The 25,783-nt window shown below is 55.8% G+C and overlaps 1 protein-coding gene across 8 annotated transcripts in view; it reads left to right on the top strand.

Moving 5' to 3' along the window:
* HPCAL1 (hippocalcin like 1) overlaps nucleotides 1-15,371 on the top strand; it is a 125,715-nt gene extending 110,344 nt beyond the window's left edge. For all 8 annotated transcript variants that reach the window (XM_055251692.2, XM_063622839.1, XM_055251685.2 and 5 more), the window contains 3 exons: nucleotides 7,569-7,970; nucleotides 11,158-11,263; nucleotides 14,491-15,371. In XM_055251692.2, coding sequence (XP_055107667.1) covers nucleotides 7,593-7,970; nucleotides 11,158-11,263; nucleotides 14,491-14,588 — 582 coding nt within the window. In that variant the 5' untranslated portion in view covers nucleotides 7,569-7,592 and the 3' untranslated portion in view covers nucleotides 14,589-15,371. The remainder of the gene's footprint in view (nucleotides 1-7,568; nucleotides 7,971-11,157; nucleotides 11,264-14,490) is intronic.
* Nucleotides 15,372-25,783: the final 10,412 nt, after the last annotated feature.

Raw genomic sequence — 25,783 nt, 5'->3', positions numbered from 1 at the left:
CACGCAGTCACGCAAGGACTTAAGTTTCTTCTTTTTAGTGGGTCTTTCGTCTCAGCCTTTCTCAGCTGGGGTTCCAGGAGGGAATCAAGGACTCACAGCAAAGGCATCATGGCGTGCAGGGAATGACTTTCCTTCTGCACACCTGGAACGAAACCAGTTACGCACCATCCTTAGGTGCATGACTGGTTGGGGACATGGGCACGCCAGTCATTGACTGCAGGCTGTGGTTCAGATGAGAAAGCCTGGCTGAGAAATGCTTTAGGGTCTGTGCCCTCTGAGGCCTCTAAGTCTTCCCCTGGATATTCTGCTTCCAGGTGCCCAGCAAGAAAGGGCAGGAAAGGGCGCATAGAGCAAGGGCTGCCCTGAGAGTTATGGAGGCCCAGGCCAGAAGTGTGGTCATCACTCTGTCCACATCCCATTGGCCAGAGTGTAGTTACATGGTGCCACCTGGCTGCAAGGGAGGCTGGGAAATGTAGTCTGGCTGTGTGCCCTGGAAGAAAAGGCAACAGGGTAAGAGGAGCACGTGGTCTCGGCACAGGCTCTATTCTTGCACATTCCTTCAGACTCTGCCTCCTACACCTCCTGAGGCTCTGGGGACCCCCTATCCCTGAGCCTTCTGGAATTTGGGGGCCCCAGTTGCCCTGTTTCTCCTCCCTGGCCCCCGTCCCTGCTCAGCTGTTTGCCATCTCCCTGCCCACTTCCCACTGATGTGCGTTGGGGCTTGTGGGCATAGATACTGCCTCGTGGATGTGATCAAGGTCATAGGCACAGCCTTTTCTTTTTCTTGTTCTCCTTGTTGGGGTGGGGATTTTTTCAAAAGGAAGGGGCAAAGGTATTGTACTATTTTGGGGTCCCTACACTCTTCTGCCTCCACATTCTTCTGTTGTGTTTATGCTGCTAGACCTGGAACCTTAGGATGAGCAGGTCTTGGCATCAGACTTTGTTTGCATCAGCAGAATCCTTTCTTTGCATCAGCAGAATCCTTTCTTTGAAAGAGAACAGATGCAGAAACAGATCAGAGGGTTGCTGCTCTGGTCAGTGCTGGACCCGGAGGCCCAGAGTCCTTCCTCCTCTCCTGCCCATCCTGTGGACCCCCAAAGCCTTAGGAAGGTCCCTGGGGCTCCTGGGACACAGCTCAGAGGCTCCTGGCTGATGTCACTCCTCTCTGTGAGGCTTGAATTCTCTCCCTTGCATTCCGAAAGTGGGTCACACTGGGATACCAGCTTTGTCCAAACCTCCCTGCCTCTGAAGTTAGCCAAACCTTAAAGCAGGTTCTTGTGCATGTGTGTATACACAGCAACTGCAACCACAGTAAGAGTGTCCATTCACCCAACACAGACACCCACCCTGTGCCAGGCCCAGCTGGGTCACCTGGGAGAGGGCGAAGGGTAGGAAGCACTTCCAGAGGAGGTGCTGAGTGAGGCAGGAGGCCGCAGGCGCACACGTCTGCCCTCTGGCACATGCAGGAAGGTGCTGGGAATGCAGGGAGCTTCTCCCCAGCAGACCATGATGCACTCTGCCTGTTACCTTCTAGCGGTGTGCTCACTGGGTTTGGCACTGCCCCTAATCTGGTACCTCCCTTTCTATATGCATCTGTGATTTCAGGCAGATAAGTGTTATGAGTTTGGCATTCCAATGGGATCGGTAAGAACATAAATCACCGATCCATTCTGGGATAAATTTCTCCCTTCGTTCTGAGTGGTGATTTGGTTTTCATTGAGGTGAGTGGATTCTTAAGGCAGTGATCCTCAACTCCCAGGGCCTAGAACTTCACAGAAGGTGGCTCATTTTGATAATGAAAAATGCAGGGGTGCAAACCAGGCAGAAAGGGCCTGCCATTAGCCAACAGTGTGTCCATCACCACGTCACCCTTGCCCGGGCCAGCCTCCCCTCTGCTGCCCACGCAAGGCCTGGGGAGGAGAGCCAGACCACCTGGGTCCAAGCCCTGGCTTTGCCTCTCAGAGGTTCCGGGGCTCTCCTAGGGTTGGTTTACTTGTGGTAAAGCGTGACTAATAGGTAAAGTAGCTGACAAAATGGGCCCCACAGGCCACGGGTGCCACTTCTGACTGTCCCTGCTGAGAGCAGGTCAGGTGCCTGGCATCACTTCTGCCCCATAGACACCGATAACACACGTTTGTCAGCTGCAGGTCAGTTCCCCAAGGGCGGCTGCTGTGCTACTGTAACACGGGACTGCAGACTGGGCACTTAAACTACGGAACTCTGTTTTCCCATGGTCTGGAGGCCAGAAATCCAAGGTGTTGGCAGGGTTGGGTGTTGGCAGGGTTGTTTCCTTAGAGGCCCCTCTCCTAGAATTGCAGATGGCCGTCATTTCGCTGTCTTCACAGGGTTTCCCCTGTGTGTGTGTCCTCATCTCCTCTTCTTATAAGGACATCAGTCATATTGGATTAGGGCCCACCCTGGTGACCTCATTTTAACTTAATGACCTCTTTAAAGACTGTGTCTCCAAGTATAGTCCCATTCTGAGGGACCCGGGGTTAGGACTTCAACATGGGAATTTGGGAGAGGCACAGTGGAGGCCATAGCAGCAGCTGTCTCATTCTGCTCACAGCTGGTTCTCTCTGGCCACGTGCCAGAGAGGAGTATGATGCCATCCCCTTAAACCACACACGGACACGCTGCCAGGAGGAACGTCATCACGTTTCAGCTGAAAGGAGTGAGGAATGAGGACGAGCAGGTGCAGAACGAAGCCTTCTCACGCACTGGTCCATTCTGCACGTGCGCTGCTGCTGTTACAGCATCAGACAGGAGGCTGAACTAGAGACGCCTAAGACAGACCCCACTTTCCCCTCCAGATGCTGGCTGCAAGAACGCCACAGTTTAAGAGGAGTGTGGACAATAGAAAGCCTTGAGAGCAGCTGAGCTGACGAAGGGATGGGAAAATGGGCCCTTTTGAAGCCTAGGAAGGACCAAGCGGAGATGTGCAGGGTTTGCTTGAGTCTCAGTGCTCTGGGGGACATAGCGCAGAGCTGGACAGCCCTGTGGGTCAACCCTTGGCTGGTTCTGCAGACTCGGAGAGGTGGGACCCCTGCCCAAGGCTGCATGGGGGGCTGGCCCTGGGCTGGGTGTGGTCCCTCACACTGCCTGGGAGCCTCAGGCAACCTGCCGCAACTGCTTGTTTTGCCACTCACTGGCCTGACTGCGGGAGCTGGAGGGGCTGAGAGGTCATTCCCTACTCCACAGCTTAGCTCAACCTCCCAGGTGCCCTGCCTCCCATCCCTCCCAGAAAACCAGTTATTCCTTGTCCTCATAAGCACTCCTAGGACACTTGCCATGTTCTATCAGTTTAGGGGTTCTCTGGGACAGCCACCCCCAGATCCATGCCCTGCCTATGAGCCATCTCCCCTCTCCTCCTCACCCCCATGCTCCCCGTGTGGTGTTGGCCCCCGAGGCAGGGACCGTATGGGTTTTGTTCACTGCCCACACTCCCTTTGACACACAGAAAGTTCTGGAAAAGCTTCTGCATGGTGGAGGAGCCAATGTGGTTTGGCCGGGTGCCCCAGGCCTCCTCTTCATCATCACGACCACCCTGCCATCCCTGTTATTCAAGGGGGAGTCCAGAGCTCCAGGAAGTTGACCACCTCCCCAAGGCCCCCTGAGCAGGGGTGGGTGGAGCTGGCTCTGAACCCACACTCAATGCCTTTCCCCTGTGCCCCGGAGCCTGGCTTGATGCCACCTGGGACTTGTTTGTGGAAGTGACACATGAACACCTAGCGAGCTCCATGGGCTCTGCGTGAGTGCGTCTTTGCCGACTCGGTGGCCCCACACAGCAACCCGAGGGCCAGGGCAGGAAGCACAGGAGGAGCCACCACGGGTGCTGCAGGGCCTCAGGCCGGGCATCCATCCTCCACCTGTCCTTCTGCCGTCCATCTGTGGGTTCTCCCTCAGGTGCCACACAAAGCTGGTCCTTCACAATGGCCCAGGCCCTCAACTCAGTGGTCAGGAGGGTTCCCACCACCTCGGGGCATAGCGACGGTCAAGGTTACCTCAGGTCCTCAGGCTACCTTTGCAAATAGGTCCTTGCAAAGACCCTATTTCACATTCACAGATACTGGGAGTTAGGACTTCAACATCTTTTAGGGGGGACATGATTCAACCCACGCATCTGGGCCTAGGAAGTGAAACTGCCCCAGTGAGCGATGCCCTGGGCACTGTGCATTCTGGGGGACACAGCCCTGACAGCTGGAGGGGGGCTCTCTGGACACAGAGCTGTCTGGGATCCACGAAGGCAACACAGGAAGGAGTCCAGAGCTCACCTGGATGAGACCCGAGAGCTGTCAGTGAGAGCAGAATCCAGAGGGAGCCCACATCTCCAAGCCAGAGCTCTTCCAACAGGATAACAGTCTTGTCAGGCACTCTGGGAGGCCGAAGTGGGAGGGTCGCTTTGGGGCCAGGAGTTCGAGCAGCCTGGGCAGCATAGCAAGATCCCTATCTCTACAAACAAACCAAAAACCTCAAGAGCATCTTGGTTGTTTTTTTCTCTTCTGTCAGGTATTTTGGTAATAGTGATCTTTTGATTTTACATTCCCTTTTTTCTTTATATAGAAATCTCTATGACCATTTCTCTTGCGAATTAATTGAGTTTCCAAAGTGAACTAGTTGCATGTTAGAACCAGGACTTTTTTGAGCCCTCTAGAGCATGCTGGCAGGCGTCATCCCCAAGCCCCAGGGTGGGTCATATTTCTGGATGGTGGAGGCAGGGGGTGCAGGGGTCCCCTATCTGCACATTGTTCTAGGTCTGATGTGATTCCTCAACTCCTCCACGAAACAGGGGCCATGTTTGTCCTCATCTGGGGCAAGCTGCAGTTGGAGAGGCTGGCCTCCTGTGGCTGCACATCCAGAGCTGGGCTTAACTGGCCACGAGGAGAGACGAATCCTTCTCTCTTAATAAAAAGTCCCCAGGGGCTGGGCACAGTGGCTCACACCTGTAATCCCAGCACATTGGGAGGCTGAGGCGGGTGGATCACCTGAAGTCAGGAGTTCGAGACCAGCCTGGCCAACATGGTGAGACCCCATCTCTACTAAAAATACAAAAATTAGCTGGACATGGTGGTGCATGCCTGTAATCCCAGCTACTTGGGAGGCTGAGGCACAAGAATCGCTTGAACCCAGGAGGCGGAGGTTGCAGTGAGCCGAGATCGCTCCACTGCACTCCAACCTGGGTGACAAGAGCGAAATTCCCTCTCAAAAAAAAAAAAAAAAAAAAATCCGCAGGGCCCATGTCCACCCAGCCGTCTCTCCTTCCCAGCCAATGTTATTCTTTCCTCGTAAGCCCTTCCAGAGCACAAACACACAAGCACGTATGTTTGTCTTCTTTTTTCATAAATGGTAACAAGCTCTGTGTGCTGTTGTGCAGCTTCTCTTTTCACATAAAAATACACCTTGAAGATTATTTCTCATGAGTACGTAAGATGGGCACCTGACTAGTTGCTGTTCCAGACCATGTAGGCAATGGCTGCCTGCACAGATTATTTGCACAGGTGGGAGTATCGTTAGATGTTTCTGGAAGTGGGATGGCTGGGTCAAGGTGAATATGTGTTTGTAATTTTGAAAGATAAAGTCATACAGATAAGTAAAAATGCCAGGCATCTTGGCTCACGGCTGTAGTCCCAACACATTGGGAGGTCAAGGTGGGAGGACTGCTTGAAGCTAGGAGCTTGAGACCAGCCAGGGCAAAATAGTGAGGCCTCATTTCTACAAAAAAAAAAAAAAAAAAAATTAACTGGGTGTGGTGGTTTGTGCCTGTAGTCTCAGCTACTCAGGAGGCTGAGGTGGGAGGATCGCTTGAGCACCGGAGGTCAAGGCTTCAGTGAGCCATGATCACACACTGCAGCCTGGGTGACAGAGTGAGAGCCTGTCTCAAAAAATAAATAAATAATAGATAAGATAGATAGATTGATTGATATAGAGAGGATAAGTAAAAACAAAAACATGTATGTACTATAAAACCTGGGATGGGCCGGGCGTGGTGGCTCACGCCTGTACTCCTAGCACTTTGGGAGGCCGAGGCAGGCGAATCACTTGAGGTCAGGAGTTTGAGACCAACCTGGCCAACATAGTGTGAAACCCTGTCTCTACTAAAAATACATGAATAAATAAATACATAGCCAGGTGTGGTGGTGCATGCCTATAATCCTAGCTACTCAGGAGGCTGAGAGGATTGCTTGAACCCAGGAGGTGGAGGTTGCAGTGAGCCGAGATCACGCCACTGCACACTCCTCATAAGTGCCTGGAAAGGCAACACAGCGAGACTCCGTCTCAAAAACAAAAACAAAAACAAAAAAAAACCTGGGATAGAGGCAGAGAAGAAAGGAAGTGGTGGGCAGTGTGGGTGGTCTGTCTTACCTTTCATAATGGAGAGCTGGTGCCCACTGTTTAGAATTCACAAACGCAGACAGAGTTCAAAGTGGTTACCACTGTGGCTAGGGTAGGAGACATCTTTTTATTTCTCATTCTTCCATGTACTTCAAAAATTATCACGCCCTGTATATAAGTTAACTGTTAATGTAAGAAAATAACATGAGGTGGTGCAGTGGCAGCCGTGTTAATGCCGGTTAATCAGTCTTGCATTCAGGCCTCGTGGAGAACCGCCCTGGTTTTGAGCACAGCAGTTCCTCGTTCCCACAGGTGCCTCATTTTTCCCTGGTTCCATTCAGAACATCATTTACTGCCTAGAGCTAATTCCAGATCCTCCTCCCACCCGGGGCAGTTTATCAAAGGCAAAATAAAGAGGGTGGGCCGGGGACAGTGGTTCACACCTGTAATCCCAGCACCTTGGGAGGCTGAGGCAGGTGGATCACCTGAGGTCCGGAGTTCGAGACCAGCCTGGCCAACATGGTGAAGCCCTGTCTCTACTAAAAATACAAAAAATTAGCTGGGCGCGGTGACACACACCTGTAATCCCAGCTACTCAGGAGATTGAGGCAGGAGAATTGCTTGAACCTGAGAGGCAGAGGTTACAGTGAGCTGTGATCCTGCTACTGCACTGCAGTCTCGGCAACAAGAGCGAAACTCCATCTCAAAAGAAACAAACAAATAAACAAAGAAGGTGGGTGGGGGTGACTCCCTGAAAGTTTGTAGATGCCTTTTCTAAAGATAAAAACATAATGTGATGCCTGAAAGAGGGAAGAACTGCTCCAAAGAGTCTGGGATGTGGCTGAGGTGGCCACTTTGCCTGGAGCTGATGAGGGGGATGAAAGTAAGAACTGATTTTAATCTTCGCCTCTTGTACAACCCCTGGTGGGCATCGGATGATGCCCTGTTCCACTGATTTTAAGTTGCATTTTTTTTCCCCGCATTTCCACGTTCTTCAAGTGAGAATATGTCCCGCAGTGTGAGGTTGGGCTGTCATGATTTAATTAGCGTCTCTTGGCCTTCTTGGTGGTCCATAAGATAGTGGCATGCCTTCCGATGGGGGACCCCGGAGTTGCTGAGTCGCAGTGCTTGCACAGCGATGGGCTTATTTGGTCTCTCTGGCACATGGCTCAGCCCTGCTCCGTGGCCGTGGGTGGCATCCCCGGCTGACCCCCTGTCGACCCCCTGTCTTGCAGGTGTAGTCACCGTCACCAGCCGCCATGGGCAAGCAGAATAGCAAGCTGCGGCCCGAGGTGCTGCAGGACCTGCGGGAGAACACGGAGTTCACCGACCACGAGCTGCAGGAGTGGTACAAGGGCTTCCTCAAGGACTGCCCCACCGGCCACCTGACCGTGGACGAGTTCAAGAAGATCTACGCCAACTTCTTCCCCTACGGCGACGCTTCCAAGTTCGCTGAGCACGTCTTCCGCACCTTCGACACCAACGGCGACGGCACCATCGACTTCCGGGAGTTCATCATTGCGCTGAGCGTGACCTCGCGGGGCAAGCTGGAGCAGAAGCTCAAGTGGGCCTTCAGCATGTACGATCTGGACGGCAACGGCTACATCAGCCGCAGCGAGATGCTGGAGATCGTGCAGGTACCGGCGCCCGAGATCCCAGGTCTCACCGCGGGCCCAGGTCCCCTCCCAGCTCCCAGCCTAGGGCTTTTTTTTTTTTTTTTTTTTAAGACAGGATCTTGCTCTATCACCCTGGCTGGAGTGCAGTGGCACGATCTCAGCTCACTGCAACCTCTGCCTCCTGGGCGCAGGTGATTTCCCCACTTCAGCCTCTTGAGCACTTCCATGCCCTGCCAATTTTTTTGGTGTTTTTGATGGTAGAGAGAGGGTTTTGCCACATTATCCAGGCTGGTCTTGAACTCCTAGGCTCAAGCGATCTGCCCACCTCAGCCTCCCAGAGTGCTGGAATGACAGGTGTGAGCCACTGCGCCTGGCCTCCCCATGTTCTTTATGTTCACTGGACATTGGGTCTTTCTTGGCCAGGTTGCTACCTGGTGCACTTTTGAAAGCGAGCAGTTGTCACCTGACCGGGCAGATCCTTGTGAAGGGCAATGGTAAAAGCCAACGTTTATTGATGACTTGCTATACATCAGGCCAGGTGGAGCACTTTGATCAGTTTTCATCTTCGTAACCCAACAGCATGGGTCATTCTTTGCATTTTACAAAGTCTGAGACTCAAATAGATGAATTTCTAAGAATTATATTTTATATATATATATATATATATTTTTTTTTTTTTTTTTTTTTTTTTTTTTTGAGACGGAGTCTCACTTTGTTGCCCAGGCTGGAGTGCAGTGGCATGATCTCAGCTCACTGCAACCTCCACCTCCTGGGTTCAAGAGATTCTCTTGTCTCAGCCTCCCATGTAGCTGGGATTATAGGCATGTGCCACCGCAGCCAGCTAATTTTTGTTTTTGTTTTGTTTTGTTTTGTTTTTTTGAGACGGAGTCTCACACTGTCGTCCAGGCTGGAGTGCAGTGGCGCGATCTCTGCTCACTGCAACCTCTGCCTCCCGGGTTCAAGCGATTCTCCTGCCTCAGCCTCCCAAGAAGCTGGGATTAGAGGCATGCGCCACCACGCCCGGCTAATTTTTTTTTGTATTTTTAGTAGAGACGGGGTTTCACCATGTTGGCCAGGCTGGTCTCGAACTCCTGACCTCGTGATCCGCCTGCCTCGGCCTCCCAAAGTGCTGGCATTATAGGCGTGAGCTACCATGCCCAGCCAATTTTTGTATTTTCAGTACAGACAAGGTTTCACCATGTTGGCCAGGCTAGTCTTGAACTCCTTACCTCAGGTGATCTGCCTTCAGCCTCCCAAAGTGCTGGGATTACAGGCATGGGCCACCGTGCCTGGCCAAGAATTATGTGATTGCTCGGCTCCTTGGCACTTGCAAGAGGTACCTGCCGAGACCTGGGGAAAGCCCTGGATTTGAGAACGCAACAGATAGCTTGTGATGTCCCCAGGAATGCGCAGTTATCAAGTGAAACTGAAGCATTAATGATCACGAGAATCAGCTCAGCACGGGAAAGACGTCACTTTAGGAGGCATCTGTTCGCCTTCATGCCTATCAACAGCTCTAGCAGAAAGGCCATGTTTCAGAAGGAAACCAAGTTTTGTTCGCTTGGCCAGGTGCCTACGTATGCGAGAGAGAGTAGAGAGCAGAGCTGCCCCTCCCTGTCATTCCCCTGAGTGCCTCCCTGAACTCAGGAGCATCCAATTCTAGAACTCCTCATGGCCAGGCCTGTAATCCCAACACTTTGGGAGGCTGAGGCTGGAGGATCACTTGAGCCCAGGAGTTTGAGACCAACCTGGGCAATATAGTGAGACTCCATCTCTATAAAAAATTAAAAGAGTAGCAGGGCATAGTGGCATGCACCTGTAGTCCCAGCTACTTGGGAGGCTGAAGTGGGAGGATTGCTTGAGCCCAGGAGTTCAAGGTTACAGTGAGCTATGATTGCACTGCTGCATTCCAGCCTGGGTGACAGAGTGAGACCCTGCCTCCAAAAAGACCAAAAACAAAACAAGAAAAAAATGGAACTCTTCAGAAGGGGTGGTCCCATGGTAGGGAACTTCACGGGTGTGCCTCCAGTAGCGGGTATCAAATCCGTGAACTTCTGCAGCAGCAGCGGCCCCCCTCAGGAGTGAGCAACCCATTTCCCACATAGATGGTTTTCACACCGTCAGAGTAAATTAACATGCGCTCGGGGAACTGGTACTGTCTTCACTTTCTGGCTCTTAGCTTCATGCAGTGGTGGAAGTAAGAATTCTACTTCCCAGGAATCACCCATCATGTCCTGTGTGTTAACCCTTACCCTTTGCAAATAGGTGTGCCTGTCACTGGCCGTGCAGAGGCTTGGTCAGAACTTTGGGGCACTGCTAGAACTGCTCCAAGCAGTGAGGAGCAACCACTTCTGTCCAAATAGGACAGCCCCCAAACCAAGTCCCCAAACCCTGAAAGCCTTCCCCCCACACCATCGATGGCTCCCTGGCCGGCTGGGTGGTGTTTCTCATAGGACACTTGGTTGCTGCCCCTTTCTCAAAATGAGAAAATGGTCTGTTGTCTTAGGAATGAGAATATCAAGCCACCTTCACGTGGAGTGCTCAGAAAATCCCACAGCAGTGCCTCCACTCCCCATGCATGTCACTCTGCTCAGTGGCCACTCGCCAGTTCCATCACCATCTCCTCTGTACACCCACCAGCAGCACAGAGTCACATGCCCCAGGCTGGGCCACTCAGGCAGAGACGCGCAGAGAGACCAGCAGCTAGGCTGAGCCCTCGGCTGACAGTGCCCTAAAGAGGCCATGGAGACCCCAGTGCTGCCGGTTCCTGTCCTGTCGGGGCTGGTGATGGGCTTTCCCTGTGAGTTTCAGGGGCTCAGTCTCTTTTAAACTGAGGGGTAACAGCCATGCAGTAAAATGCACACAGCTCAGCAGGCAGCGTGGTGAATTTCACACATCTGTGACCACCACTCTCCCTCAGCATTCCCAGCCCCCGACAGGGACACTTAGGTACCGTCCTGGCACTACCCACCCCCAGGCAGAGATACCAGCACCCTCACCACCCTTCTGCCAGCGCTGCTCTTGAACTTCACATAGACACCCGTGAGGTTCACTAGGGAACACTCTCAACACTGGGGAAGGGTCCTGAAGGCCACCGGGAACCCCTGACCTCTCCGAGCCTTGTTGTGGGCTGGGTGGAAGCCCACCCTTGCTGCACCCGCCCGAGCTCCCAGGCCTCTGAAAACCCTGTCATTGCCCCCACCCGCAGGCCATCTACAAGATGGTGTCGTCTGTGATGAAGATGCCGGAGGACGAGTCCACCCCGGAGAAGCGCACGGACAAGATCTTCAGGCAGATGGACACCAACAACGACGGTAGGGCGGGATGGGGGCGGGGCTGCGTGTGTATGCCACAGTGGGGGCAAAACGCATTTGGGGCGCCCCCTCCCCTCTGCAGCTTTTTGGTCTCCTGAGGGCCACCCCTGCCCCCCACCTGCCTGGCACCTGCCATGCCCAGGGAAGAACGGGATGCAGTCAGGGACACCCGGGCCGCGTCCTGGCCCCTCGACACAGCTTTGTGATGCTGGGCATGTTGTGGCCTCTCTGAGCCACCGTCTCCCCACTCGTAGAACGGGGCATACCCATATTCCCGTGGGTACAATGTTTAGGGGCAGGGAGGCAAGCATGCTGGCGGCCCTAAACCTGGAGGGGTTGGGATCAAAGGATCCCAGCTGGTGGGGTCCTGGGGTGCTGGCCATGCCTTTCTTGCTGCCATCCTGAGAGAGGAAGCTGCCCAGATGGCCCCAGTGTCCAAGGGGAACTGTCAGGATGTACACTGCCACCTTGTCCACCTACAGCAGCTCTGTGGGGACTCAGCCCCACTGCAGAAGTGCAAGTCTCACGATGGTGAGTGGCAGCAGTGGTGATGGGGCTGTGCCTTGAGTGCCCTCCTCTGCATTGGCTGTGAGGTCAGGGCAGCTGTGGGGCCCTCCCATTCTGCTCTTCTTGCCGGCTTTGTCAAGAGCAGCCACAGCACCAGGTTAACAATAAAGAAACAACCTTAAGAAGAGAAAATACTCCCTGGGTTGTGCTGGGGATTAAAAGATAAGCTAATGCCCAAGAAGCTGCTCTGGAAAGTCTGGAGTGCAGCCCTCGGGTGAGTTGAGCATGGCCCCAGCAGGAGACGGGATGTGGGGGAGCTGTAGGCAGCAAAGAGCATTCCAGGCAGCCGGGTCACAGTTTCAAAACACGCACACAGAAAACAAGGCCGCCTGGTGCCTGGCATTGCCTTCGGGCTCATGGGAAATGTGTGTTCCACCCTCCAGCCTAGCAGGGCACCTGCTGCCGCTCTCCCGAGGCTGTCCACTCCTCGTGGGGATGGTGAATCCGGTCCATGGGGTTGTGGGGTTTCAGCGAGATGATGCCTTAAAGCTTTTAGCAGGGCTTGCACTCCACAGATAGTGGCTGTTGTTCCCAACTTCACAGTGTCCCTGGGGAAGCCACCCACGGTCACTCGCTGCCCGAACCTGCCTCTGGCTTGGCCCTGCCCACCTCTTCAGAGGACATCTTCTAGGTTGGTCGGGAGTTTGGATGGCATGGTCATTGCTAACGTGCCCGCTGGGATGGAGCACTTCCTCCTGTGAGCCCAGGGGACCCGCCTGTCCCTGGAGCTTGGGGCAAGGAGAGAAGAGTGATACCAGGAAGGTGGGGCTGCAGCCAGGGGCCAGAGTCAGTTCAGGGAGTGGTCCTCGGCCCTCAAGGCTCCTCTGGGGACTGCTCAGGAGTGATGGTGCCCTGGCCACCCCGGGAGGTGCATGGCTGCTCCAGGCCCCTGGGCTGGGCTGAAGAGTTTCTCCAGGACACAAGTATCATTAAAGCCACCCTCTCCTCAGCTTGTCAGGCCGCACTTGTGGAACAGGCTGTGCTCAGCAACCCCCTTGCCTGCCCTGCCCTCCATCAGGAGGAGCCAGTGGAACCTTCGGAAGCTCCCAGCATCTCAGCAGGCATCAGAGTCGTCCTGGGGCAGCTCTGGCTCTCCCGACTGGAGGTGCATCTGGGCTGGCCCGCTCTCTCTCGGCCTGGGACAGGAGGGCCTGGGGTCAGGAACTGGAAGTGGGGAGGCTGGGGCCGTGGACTCTGAGGCCCCACACCTAGCCGAGGAGATGACCACACAGCTGGCTGCCCTGAGTGGTCAGAGGTGGAGGGTGGGGAGCCGCTCTCTCCATTGGCAGAGGGTCCTGGGGACTGTCTTCTGAGGGCCTGGCTGTCCCTCCCTCTCCCTATCCACCCCTCAGCCCAGGCATTGTTTGGGCTCCCTCGGGGCCAGCAGGCTGCCCAGGCCCCAGAGGCATCAAGTTCGTACGCTGGAAGAAGCCAGCCTGCCTGAGCCTGGGCCAGGGTTCCATGAGGACAGGTGTCCCTGCCTGCCAGTGGGCTGGAGGGGCTGAATTCCCAGCAGGGCCCTACTGGGCAGGGGCGTCCTCCGTCCTGGTGCTGGACTGAGTCCTCAAATGCATCCTCCCAGGCGCCTTTGAGAGGGGTGTTCTCATTATCCCGCCTTTGAGATGAAGATCCTGAGACCTGGAAACATTGGTGGCTTGCCACGCGCCACAGCCGAGAGCCCCTCCTGCATGCCTTCCCCTGTGCTGGGTCTGGCTGCATGCATCTGTGTTGCCTGCACAGACATTTTGCAGGGCGCCCTAGTGATTCCAGCTGACAGCACAGAGCCTCAAACAGACACATGGAGGGACTGCCCCAGGACCCAGGCCACCAGGACGCAGCCAACCTCAAACCTCATCCTTCCCCACCAGCCGGAGCCAGAGGCGCCGCCTCCTGCCCTTGAAGTCATGTCTGAACGGGCAGAATCCTTACAGCCTATCTTGCTTGTGGACTAGCAGAGCCAGGGCTGTGGCGACCACAGTGTGGGCTCATTGACAGCGATTATGGGATGGGGAGCAGATGCTCAGAACAGCCTCCAGAGGCCGCTCAGCCCAGTGTGGAGTCACCGAGTCTGCGTCCTGGGAGAGGGAATATGTTGTCACCAGCATTGGATGTGGAGGATGAGCGGGCAGCTGATTGCTTAGCATGACCAATCTTTTTCTAGGTTTTCCTCTCACCACATGGGGCCAACAGTACAGAGCATGAGTTCGGTACCCCAAGCCTGAGCAGCGGGTCTACGCTGATGCCAGGGAGGACCCGGCCCATGCTTCCGGGGGCCCCCAACCAGCATGGCCTTCTCAGCCTGGATTATGTATGGGTTAGAGGCAAATGCTTCATTTTTCTGCACAATGTACATGTTCCTTAATAAGCAAAGTGTGGAGTGATTTCTAAAAGGATTTAAATGGCCCTCATTAGCCACGTCCTGCTGAGCTGCTGAGTAAGCCCTTTGAGGTACCTGATGTATTGCAGGGAGCAGGGAAAGGAAAAGGGATTTTTTTCAGAAATGCCTGTAAAGTGAATGGAGACTAGACACCGTCCAGCTTCAAGAAGGCTCAGGACTTTCACCAAGGGAGCATCCCTGACCGGAGAGCTGTCCCCATCCTCTCTGGAAGCATAAAGAACAGTGAGCACTGGCTAATCCCATTGTCTCTGGTCCCCTGCAGGCAAACTGTCCTTGGAAGAATTCATCAAAGGTGCCAAGAGCGACCCCTCCATCGTCCGCCTGCTGCAGTGCGACCCCAGCAGTGCCAGTCAGTTCTGAGCGAGCGGCCCCTGGACAGTTGCAGAGAAACACAGGCTTGTTGTGCCGTTTAAGCTTTGCTTGCAAGAGTGGATGCCCCGCAATCGTTCCTGCTCTCCCCGGCCCCGGGCCTGGGGCATGCATCGCACCTGCCCGGCCCCGCGGCTGCGCCTCCCTCCTCCACCTGACTAATGCGACATTCCTCCCCTCACGCCCGGCCCGGTCCCTTCCAGGGCAACTCCCAGGGATGTGGTGACATGCAGAGTTCAAGTGTTCTTGGTTCCAGGCACCTCCCGGCTCACAGGGAGCTCAGAGGTCCACGCCGAGGAGACCAGGCAGGACTTCCCGAGGCTGCGCCCCGGCCGGCCCATGCATTTTGTGATCCCAAGTGACTCTGTGGGAAGGGTGGGGACGAGGCGTCGGGAGGGTAGACAGGGAGCCCCTCCCGTGCATGGCTGCCCCCCCATTCATTTTCTCCACCACAGCCGCTTGCACGTATAGATACTGTGGTCCCCTTTCTTTTAATATATAAATTATGTACGGTGAAGTGGAGTGTATTGTGTAGGTCCCGTATTTAATGCCTCTGACTGCCTTTGAAGCGCAGCCCCCTGTGGCCCGCGGCCCCCTGAGCCTGGCTGTTGTGTGGTATTTATGCCCTCTTTGTCTGCCTGTTTCTAAGGAAATGCATGTGTGCCCTGAGCCGTGGTGATCCTCCTGTCTGTGTCGTGAGCACAGGCATTTGTGTCTGGTCTGTCCTCCCTGTTGATTGGTCTGGCATTTCCGATATTAAAATGATAAAATAAATGGCATTTTCTGAGTTTTGTGTCTGCCCGCGGGAGCCCCCATTCCTCAGGCTGTGGCCCCTGCACGCTCCAGCCAAGGTGGGTCTCCTGTGTGCCGCCGCTGTTGGTAAACCCGGCCCCTCATGTGTCCCTCCAGCTGTCCCTGCATTTATAAATCTTGCACAGCCTATTCTTCAATATCTGCCTAATGCCAAGAAATACTCGTGGAAATAAACGATGACTGTTCTTGGCAGATCTGACTGTCAGGCTTCTGCCTCCCCCCAGCCCTTCCCTCTCCTTCTCCTTCCACGGTTTCAGGTCGTAGGAAAGCCACATTCCAAGAGAGGACGGGCATGGCCAAGGGTGCGGTCAGGCTGGCCCCAGAGGTGGCAGTCCTGGTTCTCCATCCAGCCTTCGCTGCTGCTGTCAGTACTTCTGGTCCCAGCAGCAGAAGGCCCAGCTGATGAAGTGGGGGTTGGTCTCGCCTGCCAAGGGATCCGGAGGCAGCATTGCTGGGGATCCCCAGGCATTAGCTTGTTTTTTTTTGTTGTTATTTTGGTTGTTTGTTTTTTAAGAGTGTCTCTCTATGTTGCCCAGGCTAGCCTGGACCTCCTGGGCTCCAGCAATCCTTTCGCATCAGCCTCCTGAGTAGCTGGGACCTCGGGTGAACAGCACTGCGCCTCCTAATCACAGTCAGCTTTTCACCTCAGACTTGTCTCCCTGGGGTGCCCACAACTGCTGTTGTGGTTCTGGGCAGTACAGCTGACATGGGAGCATCAAGAGGCAGGGAGAGAAGCCTCTGTCCTCCCACTGAGGGACAGGAAAACCCTCCAGAATCCGCCCACCATCCTGTCCCCACCAGCCCCACTTCTCATGGCTGAAACCATGGCCTGTGTTCACAAGATGACCATGTGATGGCCACGGCTGGCTTAGGCTGGTCAAGATGGCCCTTGGCCAAGGAGGCATCCACCTCCCCCAGAGGGCATAGGGTTGGGAAGGGGTGAGTGGAATGGAGGTTCTATTACCAGGACGGGCACTACGGCATCTGCCCACCTGCCTGCTGCTGTCAGCTCCTCTGTGCCTCAGTGTCTTCACTGTAGGGGATGGGGGGAGCTGGGTGGCTCAAGGTCACATGTGCAAAGCACATGGCTTGGAGCCTGCCTCCCAGCAGGCCTTCAGCAACAGCAGCTATTTTGTTGATTTTAGTCATTTTAATATTTAAGACTCCGTGTCTCTTTTAATAGAAACGGTGAGTCTGTTTGCCAAGTGCCTTCTGAGTCAATGGCACTGCTAGAGCTATTTCATAGTAAAACTCCCCACGCACCCAGAGCCACCAAGCCTTGATGGGGGAACAAGGTGGGGTGCAGGCCAGGTGCCCTGGGCAGATCTAGCTTGCTACGAAGAGGCAAGATGGTGCCTTTGGCAACACTGCCTCACCTGGAAGAATAGCCAGTGAAGGGCTTGAATTATATAAACATTTAACTGGGACTGGCAAAGGTTAAATCAAGAGCGCTTGTTGTGGGGAGGGCTCACTTATGATGGGGACAGAGTCTAACGGACACAGATGGGAGTGACCACTACATTAGTCAGGGTTCTCCAGGAACAGAACTGATAGGAGACATGCATGGATGGGAGGGGTGGGTAGAGGGATGGGTGGGTGGGTAGAGGGATGGGTGGGTGGGTAGAGGGATGGGTGGGTGGGTGGATGGATGGATGAATGAGTGGGTGAGGGGATGGGTGGGTGAATGGATGGGTGGGTGGATGCATAGATGGGTGGATGCATGGATGGGTGGATGGATGGCTGGTGGATGGGTGGGTGGATGCGTAGATGGGTGGATGCATGGATGGGTGGATGGATGGCTGGTGGATGGGTGGGTGGATGCATAGATGGGTGGATGCATGGATGGGTGGATGGATGGCTGGTGGATGGGTGGGTGGATGCATAGATGGGTGGATGCATGGATGGGTGGATGGATGGCTGGTGGATGGGTTGGTGAATGGATGGGTGGGTGGGTGGGTGGATGGATGGCTGGTAGATGGGTTGGTGAATGGATGGGTGGGTGGATGCATAGATGGGTGGATGCATGGATGGGTGGATGGATGGCTGGTGGATGGGTTGGTGAATGGATGGGTGGGTGGATGCATAGATGGGTGGATACATGGATGGGTGGATGGATGGCTGGTGGATGGGTTGGTGAATGCATGGGTGGGTGCGTGGATGGATGGGTAAGTGGATGGATGGGTAAGTGGATGGGTGGGTGGATGGATGGCTGGGTGGATGGGTGGGTGAATGGTTGGGTGGGTGGGTGGATGGATGGATGGGTGGATGGGTGGGTGAATGGATGGGTGAGTGGGTGGGTGGATGGATGGATGGATGGGTGGGTGAATGGTTGGGTGGGCGGATGGATGCATGGATGGGTGGGCGGGCGGGTTGGTGGATGGATGGATGGATGGATGGGTGAATGGGTGGGTGAATGGATGGTTAGAGAGATGTATTTATCATAAGGAATTGGCTTATACGTGATTATGGAGGCTGAGAGGTCCCAAGGAGACAAGCAGCCCTGTCCCCCGTAGACAGAGGTCAGCAAGCTGGGGACCCAGGAGAGCTAATGGTGTAGTTCCACTCTGAATCTTAAGGGAGGAGGAGGCCAATGTCCCAGCTCAAGACTGTGAGGCAAAGAACAAATTCTCAGGCTTTTGTCCTATTCAGGCCTTCAGCTGAGTGGATGAGGCCCCCCACATTGGGGAGGGCGATCTGCTTTACCCCACCTGGTTCCCCCATTGGTCACCAGTTCCAATGTCAAATTCATCCAAAAGCACCCTCACAGGCACACCCAGAATAATCGGTTTGCCCAAATGTCTGGGTACCCCATGGCCCAGTCACGTCGACACATAAAATTAACCATTATAACCACCTCTGCTCAGATGTAGGGGAGGTAGGTATGGGGGTCCTAGTGGACCCTGCCCTACAAGGAGCTCACAGAAGCCAGTATGATTTGTCCGGGAGTCCAGTGCTCTCTGGGAAGGCAGGGAATTGAACCCCAAAGATGGTGTCCCTGTGCCAAGAAGCCCAGCCTATCAGAGGGGGAAAGAACCCAGAAGTGAACCCAGAACTGTCGTCCATGCCACCCACCCAGCAGGAGGCCTCCTCAGTCTCTTCCTTTGTCCAGGATCAGGATCTTTCAGGGTGGGTTGTTAGAAAGTGTCTCGGCCAGGCACGGTGGCTCACGCCTGTAATCCCAGCACTTTGGGAGGCCAAAGCGGGCGGATCATGAGGTCAGGAGATCAAGCCCATCTGGCTAACACGGTGAAACCCCGTCGCTACTAAAAATATAAAAAATTAGCCGGGTGTGGTGGTGGGCGCCTGTAGTCCCAGCTACTCGGGAGGCTGAGGCAGGAGAATGGCGTAAACCCAGAAGTTGGAGGTTGCAGTGAGCCAAGATGGCGCCACTGCACTGTAGCCTGGGTGACGGAGTGAGACTCTGTCTCAAAAAAAGAAAAAAAGAAAGGAAGTGTCTCCACCTGTCCCTCCCTGGTAATTTGCAATACCGGCCCTGAGCCTGCTTCCTCTTCCTCCAACCCCATCCTTCTGCAAGCTTTTCTCTTGTCCTGCCTTCTCCTTGCCCCAGGGGATCCCAGACCCTTTGCCATCCTGCACGGGCACTCCAAGTTGTTAAAGTTCCTTGGGAGTTGCATACAAGTGTCCCTTATCCGACAGACAGATAGATCTAATCAGGTACCTGCCTAAGCAAGGCTTATGTGTGTGGACTCAACAGAAACTCTGGAAAATGGATCTGGTGGCTTCATGGTCCCATCCACCAGCTGTCCTGACACTCACTGCATGGTGTCCAGTGCTCACTGAGAAAACACAGGGTAATGGGAACAACTTCTGAGACAGGAAAATGTTTAGACTCGAAGGAAGGAAGCCCTGGAGTGTGGAGGGGAGGGTGGCAGTACGGGGTGTTAGTCCCAAGACAGTTCATCTAGTCAGGCCACGATTAACCCCTAGTAGGGCAAGACTGTCACCTCCCTTACTCTGAACCTTAGGCCTTAATTAATACAGCCCCAGGCACTTTCTGCTTGGGTAGACTGGCCTCCCGCGTGGGAATCAGCATTGAGCTAGCAAAACATTAGCTCCCATTTATCAAGGGTTTCCTCGGACAGACACTGTTTAAAACTTTAAATGTCTAATTTAAATCTCCCATCAACCCTGCAATGTGGTATCACTACCACATTATACAGATCGATAATGCTGGTTTAAGAGAAGCTAAGTAACTAGCTTGAAATCCTTAGCAAGAAGTGGCAGAATCAGGAATTGAAAGAAGGATCAGCTCCCAAGTTCAAGGTGCATCTTCTCCCGATTACAGAAAGGTCTTCCAGTAGTTGGGCTGGAGCCGGGTCCGTGTTTCCTTGCCAGCCCTCTGCGGCCTCCTTCAGGGCCCCTGGTGTCTAGGGAAATGAAGGAGTTTCTCCCTGGGTCCCTGAACAAGACTTAAACTCACTGCATTTGTGGCACCCAGGCCTGACTCCCTCCCCACCCCGTGCCAGGTCACGCCCTAGTGGAGAAGGGGGCGCGCCTCCCCATCGCTGCCTGAGGGGCGCCCTCCTGAGCCGCCCGTTTCTCAGGGCGGGGCACTGGACTCCGAATGGAACCCTCCCCTCCCTGCCGTACTTAGGCAGGTACATGATTAGATCTTCTATCTGCCTCTGGAGATCAGGGGTGCGCCTGAGCAGGGACCCAAAACGGGGGTCCAGTTAGGATTACAGCCCCCCAAGAGGAGACAGAACACACAGGACCTTCAGGCTTCTGAGAGCTACATTGTGGGCTCAGGAAAAGGTATTTAGGAAAACAGGAGTTCGGCCTTGGGTTCATCCGTGACGTGAACTTCCCCTAGCCACCTTGCCCTGGGCTGGGCGCCGCTATGAATCAAGCCCACACGCCCGGGGAGCTGCCAGCCAGCGGGAGCCTCGGCCGTCGGGGAACAGACTCCGGCTTGGGGCGGCCTGGCAGCCCTGAAAGGAACAAGAGGAAAATGGAGCCGTGGGGCAGGGGCGGGGCTCGGCTCGAGAGGCAAGTGGTCCCGTGCTAGTCCCACCTGTCACCAGCCACCCACTCTGCCGCTCTGACCCCGCCACGACGGCGCAGTGGCCTGGTGCCCGCTGGTCCTGGGCTCCGGCTCCGGGTTGGCAGCGAGGTATCCTGGCCCAGGGATGGGCGGGGAAGGGCAGGGCAGGGCAGGGCCGGGCCTGGGGCCAAGGTCAGTTTCCTTTAAGCTGGGCACGCCCTCTCCTTGGCTTGGGGCTCCCTTACTGTGGCCTGGGAAGAGGTCTCAGAGGAGACGGGGTGATGCTGGAGACACGGTGGCGAAGGAGCACTGTGGGCCTGGGACCCAGGGAGCAGCTGTCTATCCAGCAAACACCTCCCCAGGGCCAGCGTGGGGCATGGCACAGCAGGGCACTGCCGGGGCGCAGGAGCTGCGGGGCGGGTACAGCCTGGCTGGGGTAGGAGGCTGGTGAGGGTGGGAGGGAGCTCGGGAGGATGGGTGGCTGAGGCCAGCGGGGGTGGGGTGGCAGCCCCTGGAGGGCAGAGTGGGGCTCCCCGCCGCCTCAGCTCGTCCGGCTCTTCCCAGACGCCTGTGGGACTGCACTGTGGCGCCCCGACCTGAAGGGGCCACCTGCCTCCTGCAGTTCATAGGAAGGCAGACCCTGGCCCGCCCTGGAGCCACCTGCCCACCGCCTCTTCCAGCGGCGGCCAGGCCCTCGGGGCTCGAACGGGCTCATCCACTAGGTGTGTGTGTGTGCGTCTGTGTGTGTCTTGGGTGTGTGTGTGGCTGGGGCATGTGGTCTTAGTGTGCGCTATAGATGTGTGTGGTGTGTTTGGGTGTGTGGGGATGGTGTGTGGGGATGATGTGACTTTTTGTGTGTGATGTGGATGTGTGTGTTGTGTTTGCATGTGTGGTGGTGTGTGGGCATGGTGTGACTGTGTGTGCGATGTGTATGTGTGTGGTGTGTTTGCATGTGTGGTGGTGTGTGGGGGATGGTGTGACTGTGTGTGTGCGATGTGTATGTGTGTGGTATGTTTGCGTGTGTGGTGGTGTGTGGGGATGGTGTGACTGTGTGATGTGTATGTGTGTGGTATGTTTGTGTGTGTGGTGGTGTGTGGGGCATGGTGTGACTGTGTGTGTGTGCTGTGGATGTGTGTGGTGTGTTTGTGTGTGTGTGGTGGTGTGTGGGGCATGGTGTGACTTTGTGTGATGTGAATGTGTGTGGTGTGTTTGCATGTGTGGTGGTGTGTGGGGCATGGTGTAACTGTGTGTGCATGTGTGTGATGTGGATGCATGTGGTGTGTCTGTGTGTGTCATGGTGTGTGGGGCACGGTGTAACTGTGTGTGATGTGGATGTGTATGGTGTGTTTGTGTGTGTCATGGTGTAACTGTGTATACTGTGGATGTGTGTGGTGGTGTGTGCTCTGTGTGTTTGTGTGGCATTGCATGTGCTGTGGATGTGTGTGTGTGTGTGTGTGTGTGTGGCATTGCGTGTGCTGTGGTGGATCCGGGTCCACAGGTCGGTGGCTTCTGGGGTGCCACATGAGGCTGTTGAGTGGCAGCCCTGGCAGCTCATTCCAGGAGGGTCAGGTGGGGCGCCTGGCTCCGTGGCCTGAGAGGCTGGGCCCAGGCTCTGGGCACCCTGCTCCCCTTCCTGGCCCACCTGGGCCCATAGTGGCCTCCCTCCGCGCTAAGCTTCCCTGCACCAGGCCTCTATGTCCCCTCCTCCAGAGGTCGCCTTCGGTGACCTCATCAAATTACTCTGGTCGTCTCCACCCTGAAGCCCTGCGAGGCTGCTCAGGAATGAGTAGGGATGAATGAATGAAGGGAGGGTCAGCAGGTGGCTCTGCCCCATCTTCATGCAGCTGGAACCACACAAGCGTGTGCCGTGGACACACAGTGAGACCCAGGCCAAGTCCCAGCTCCACCTCGAATGAGCCGCCTGGCACTGGACAAGCGCTGTGTCTTCACCTGTAAACCATGTGGTCAGGGAACCAGGGGCAGAGGGAGGGGCTGCAGGGCCTTGGGGGGAATGGCAAGGGTCCTCGGGGCAGGACCTGACCCCCAGGTTCCTGGGGGCCTCCAGAGGTGGGGGCCCCAGGGTTAGGGTCAGGCACCCCGGCAGGGATGGCAGAGCATGGAGCCATGTGTGCGGGGGTGTCTTGTGGGGTGTGTGTGAGGCTGGGGCATGTGGTCTTACTGTGTGCTGTGGATGTGTGTGGTGTGTTTGCATGTGTGGTGGTGTGTAGGGGATGGGGAGGGCGGCACAGGCAGCCTCAGGTGGGCTCTGCCTCTGGCTCAGGGACAGGTGCCAGGCACCAGCCCCACAGGAGGGGTGGTGGGGAGAGATCTGCGCTCCACCCACTCAGTCTATCATGGGGGGTGGTCAGGGGAGGCCAGGTGGGGTCACCAGTCGCTGGTGGGCACAGGGGAGGATTGGGAACACCTCAGAGGGGATTGGGGCCACTGCGGGGACGGGCGGGGTTACAGCCAGGACCAAGGCTGCAGGGCCCCACCAGCTGTACACAGGGCTGGTTCTACAACCTGGGGCAGAGGTGCGGGGGCTGGGCTGGGGGCTTCACCTGGGAGGCCTCAGAAAGTGTTTTGGGGGTCAGGGGAGTGGTCTGGTCGGGGACTGGGCTGCCTGGTGCCCCTTCCTCAAAGCCCCCAGGACCCTGGTGTGACTTGAGTCAGGAGCTCTGGATCGAGGCCACGCTCCAGTCTCACAGCCCTGTGTCTGTCAAGGGCCCCCTGTGACAGTCGAGCTGTCAGTGTTTGCCCAGTGGTCGAGTGATTTGACCACCTTTTCCTGGCCCCGACTGCGCTGCCACCGCGGGGTGCTGCTGCCCCCTGGTGTCCATAGCTGGGAGGGCAATCCAGGGCTTGGGTGTGCTGGTCCCAGGTGGGCCTGCTTTCGAGAAAAGCTTTCTGTCCTGGGTGGCATTTGATGACGGAGGAGGATGCTGAGGCCCAGAGGAGCCCCAGACTTGTGGTGGGCCAAATGGCACACAAAAGCTGAGGCCAGGCTCCTGGTACCCGGGACCAGAGGCCTTATTGCCAGATAGGAATGCCAGATACAATACAGGGCACCCAGTTACACTTGAATTTCAGATCAACAAGAAGCAATTTTGCAGCTGACATATGTCCCATGCAGTATCTTATATTTGTGCTAAATCTGGCAACCCTCCTTGAGAAGCCAGGGAGTGGGGCCTGCACAGCCCTGGGGCAGGTGAGAAGCTGGAAGGGCCAGGCCTCCTGACAGGCACCCCCAAGGCCAGGTGCATGACCCTCCTGGCAGAGCCACCCAGGCCGACTGACCCTCGCCCAGCAGGGCACCAGGTCTCCTCCCCTGCAGAGCCGCCCCTGAGCTGATCCGGCCTGGAGACCCCCGCTCCCCCCTCACAAGCCCACGGGCCTGAGCTCCACAAGTCACCTGACTGAGCTGCACCTAGGTAACCCCTGGCCAGCGGCAGAGCACGCCTGGTCACAGCCCTCTCCAGCCTGGAGTCAGCGCTGCATGTGGATAAAATTCTCCTAACTCCCAACAGCAGCAAGAATTCCGCAGGCGCTTCCACTCTGTGCCCTGCATTCGGGCCTTCACCAATCCTCCCTTGTAGTAGCCCTGCCAGGGGGAGCACCAGCTCAACCCCCACTCAGGAAGAGGTGGCTGTGGGGACCCCTGTGCCTAGTGAGGCGTAGGGCCTGGGTCTGGCTAGTGCCTAGTGAGGTGTGGGGCCTGGATCCAGCTGCGTCTGTCCAGCTCCAGCCGAGGCCGAAGCCACAGCAGGAGTGCAGGGCCAGGTGCCACCCTCTGTGATATTCCGGAGCCATGGGTGCTCAGGGCTTCCTCTGCCACCCTGGCAGGGAATAAGATTGGCAGAGAGCAGGGGCCGGGAGCACGTTGCCCTTGGTGAGAGAAGGATGCCTCATTCTAGTCATGGTCATTGTTCAGCAAGAGCCCAGGAGCAGAACCTGGCTGGTGAGGCAGGGCCCTGAGGACTCCCAGGCCCTCCTAACTCACGGACTTGCCTTGGACGAGTCACTTGGCCTCTCTGGACTTCATCCCATCTGTAAAAAACAAGAACTGGGAGAACTCAGCAAAGCCTTTGCTTCACATGACGTCCTACCTTGAAACCCGATGGGTGAGATTGGGTGAGGCAGGAGAGGGCAGATCCCCCCACTCGCCCCCCTCACCCCCAGGCACTGAGGCTTCTCGGGACTCCCTGGTGGGGACAGGGCCCGATTTGAAACGGGTTGACTCTTGCCTTCAGGGGCGGTTTTCCAGCCGGGCCCAGAGATGGTGCAAAGCTAATCCCCAGATCCAGCATGCGGGAGGGCCCATGTCAAAGAGGGTACACAGGGTGACAGCCAGAAAACCCCCTAAAGTGGAGGGGGCTAGCCAGCCACTTCGAGTCACTTAGGAAAATCTAGCAAGGAGGGAACCTGCAAAGAGATGTGTGGTCCCAGTCGAAGAGGTCACTGCTGGGGTGTGACGAGCACATGACTTCACAAGACAAGCCTAGTGAGGCCCAGGTAGGGGCAGGCCCCACCCACAAGGAAGTGCAAAGTGGGCATCAGCCAGGGCTCGAGAGGGCTGCAGGGGGCACACATGGCTTGCTCTGCCCACTGGCTTCTGGCCTGCCCTTGGTTGCCGCAGGCTGTCTGTGAGGGGCAGTGCCTGGCCCTGATCCTGTCGGGGAGGGAGGGGTTGATCACCTGCTGATGTGCCAGGAATGTTCCCATCCGTGGCTTCTGTTGGGTCTGCTGCCTTCATCGGCCTCATGAGCTGGGTTGGCAGGAGCCAGCCCTCCTGGACTCTGCAAAGGTGAGGACCAGGTCGTGAGCAACTCTACCATGTCCCCCTGAGCCAGTCCACTGCCCAAGCCACCCTCCCGCTGCTTAACAGCACGGTCCCAGGGTAGGGAAACACCAAATGAATGCTGGGGTCATCTGACCTGGCTTGAATGCTGCCTCACTATCTGCGTGACTTGAGTTCATCTCTGAGTTTATGTCTTCACGTGGGAAGCCTACTTTACAATCCTCGTAAAGTCAGTAATACATACCAATGTCAAAAGCGCAGTGTGGAGCCAGTCCCCACTCTCGGTCCAGGCCTCTCGTTCTGCCTAGAGGCAACCTCTGTCACCCATTTCTTACAAGCTCTTCCAGAAATACGCCATGCATATGCAAGTATGTACGTACACTCACAGTTTGTTGGGGGTTGATTTTGCTTTTCACACACATAGTAGCATGCTACACAGTGCCCCTTGCTTTGCTATCCTCATTGAATCTAGCTTGGAGCTTGTTCCTTATCAGTACTGACGAATCTGCTTCATTCCTTAACCACTGTATATCCCGTTCCATTGACAATTTCATCAGTACCTGCTTGTAT

This window comes from Symphalangus syndactylus, chromosome 18 (genome assembly GCF_028878055.3).
Source record: "Symphalangus syndactylus isolate Jambi chromosome 18, NHGRI_mSymSyn1-v2.1_pri, whole genome shotgun sequence".
Classification (NCBI taxonomy): domain Eukaryota; kingdom Metazoa; phylum Chordata; class Mammalia; order Primates; family Hylobatidae; genus Symphalangus; species Symphalangus syndactylus.
The sequence above is the reverse complement of the archived record's forward strand: the minus strand, read 5'-3'. Positions and strand labels throughout refer to the sequence as shown.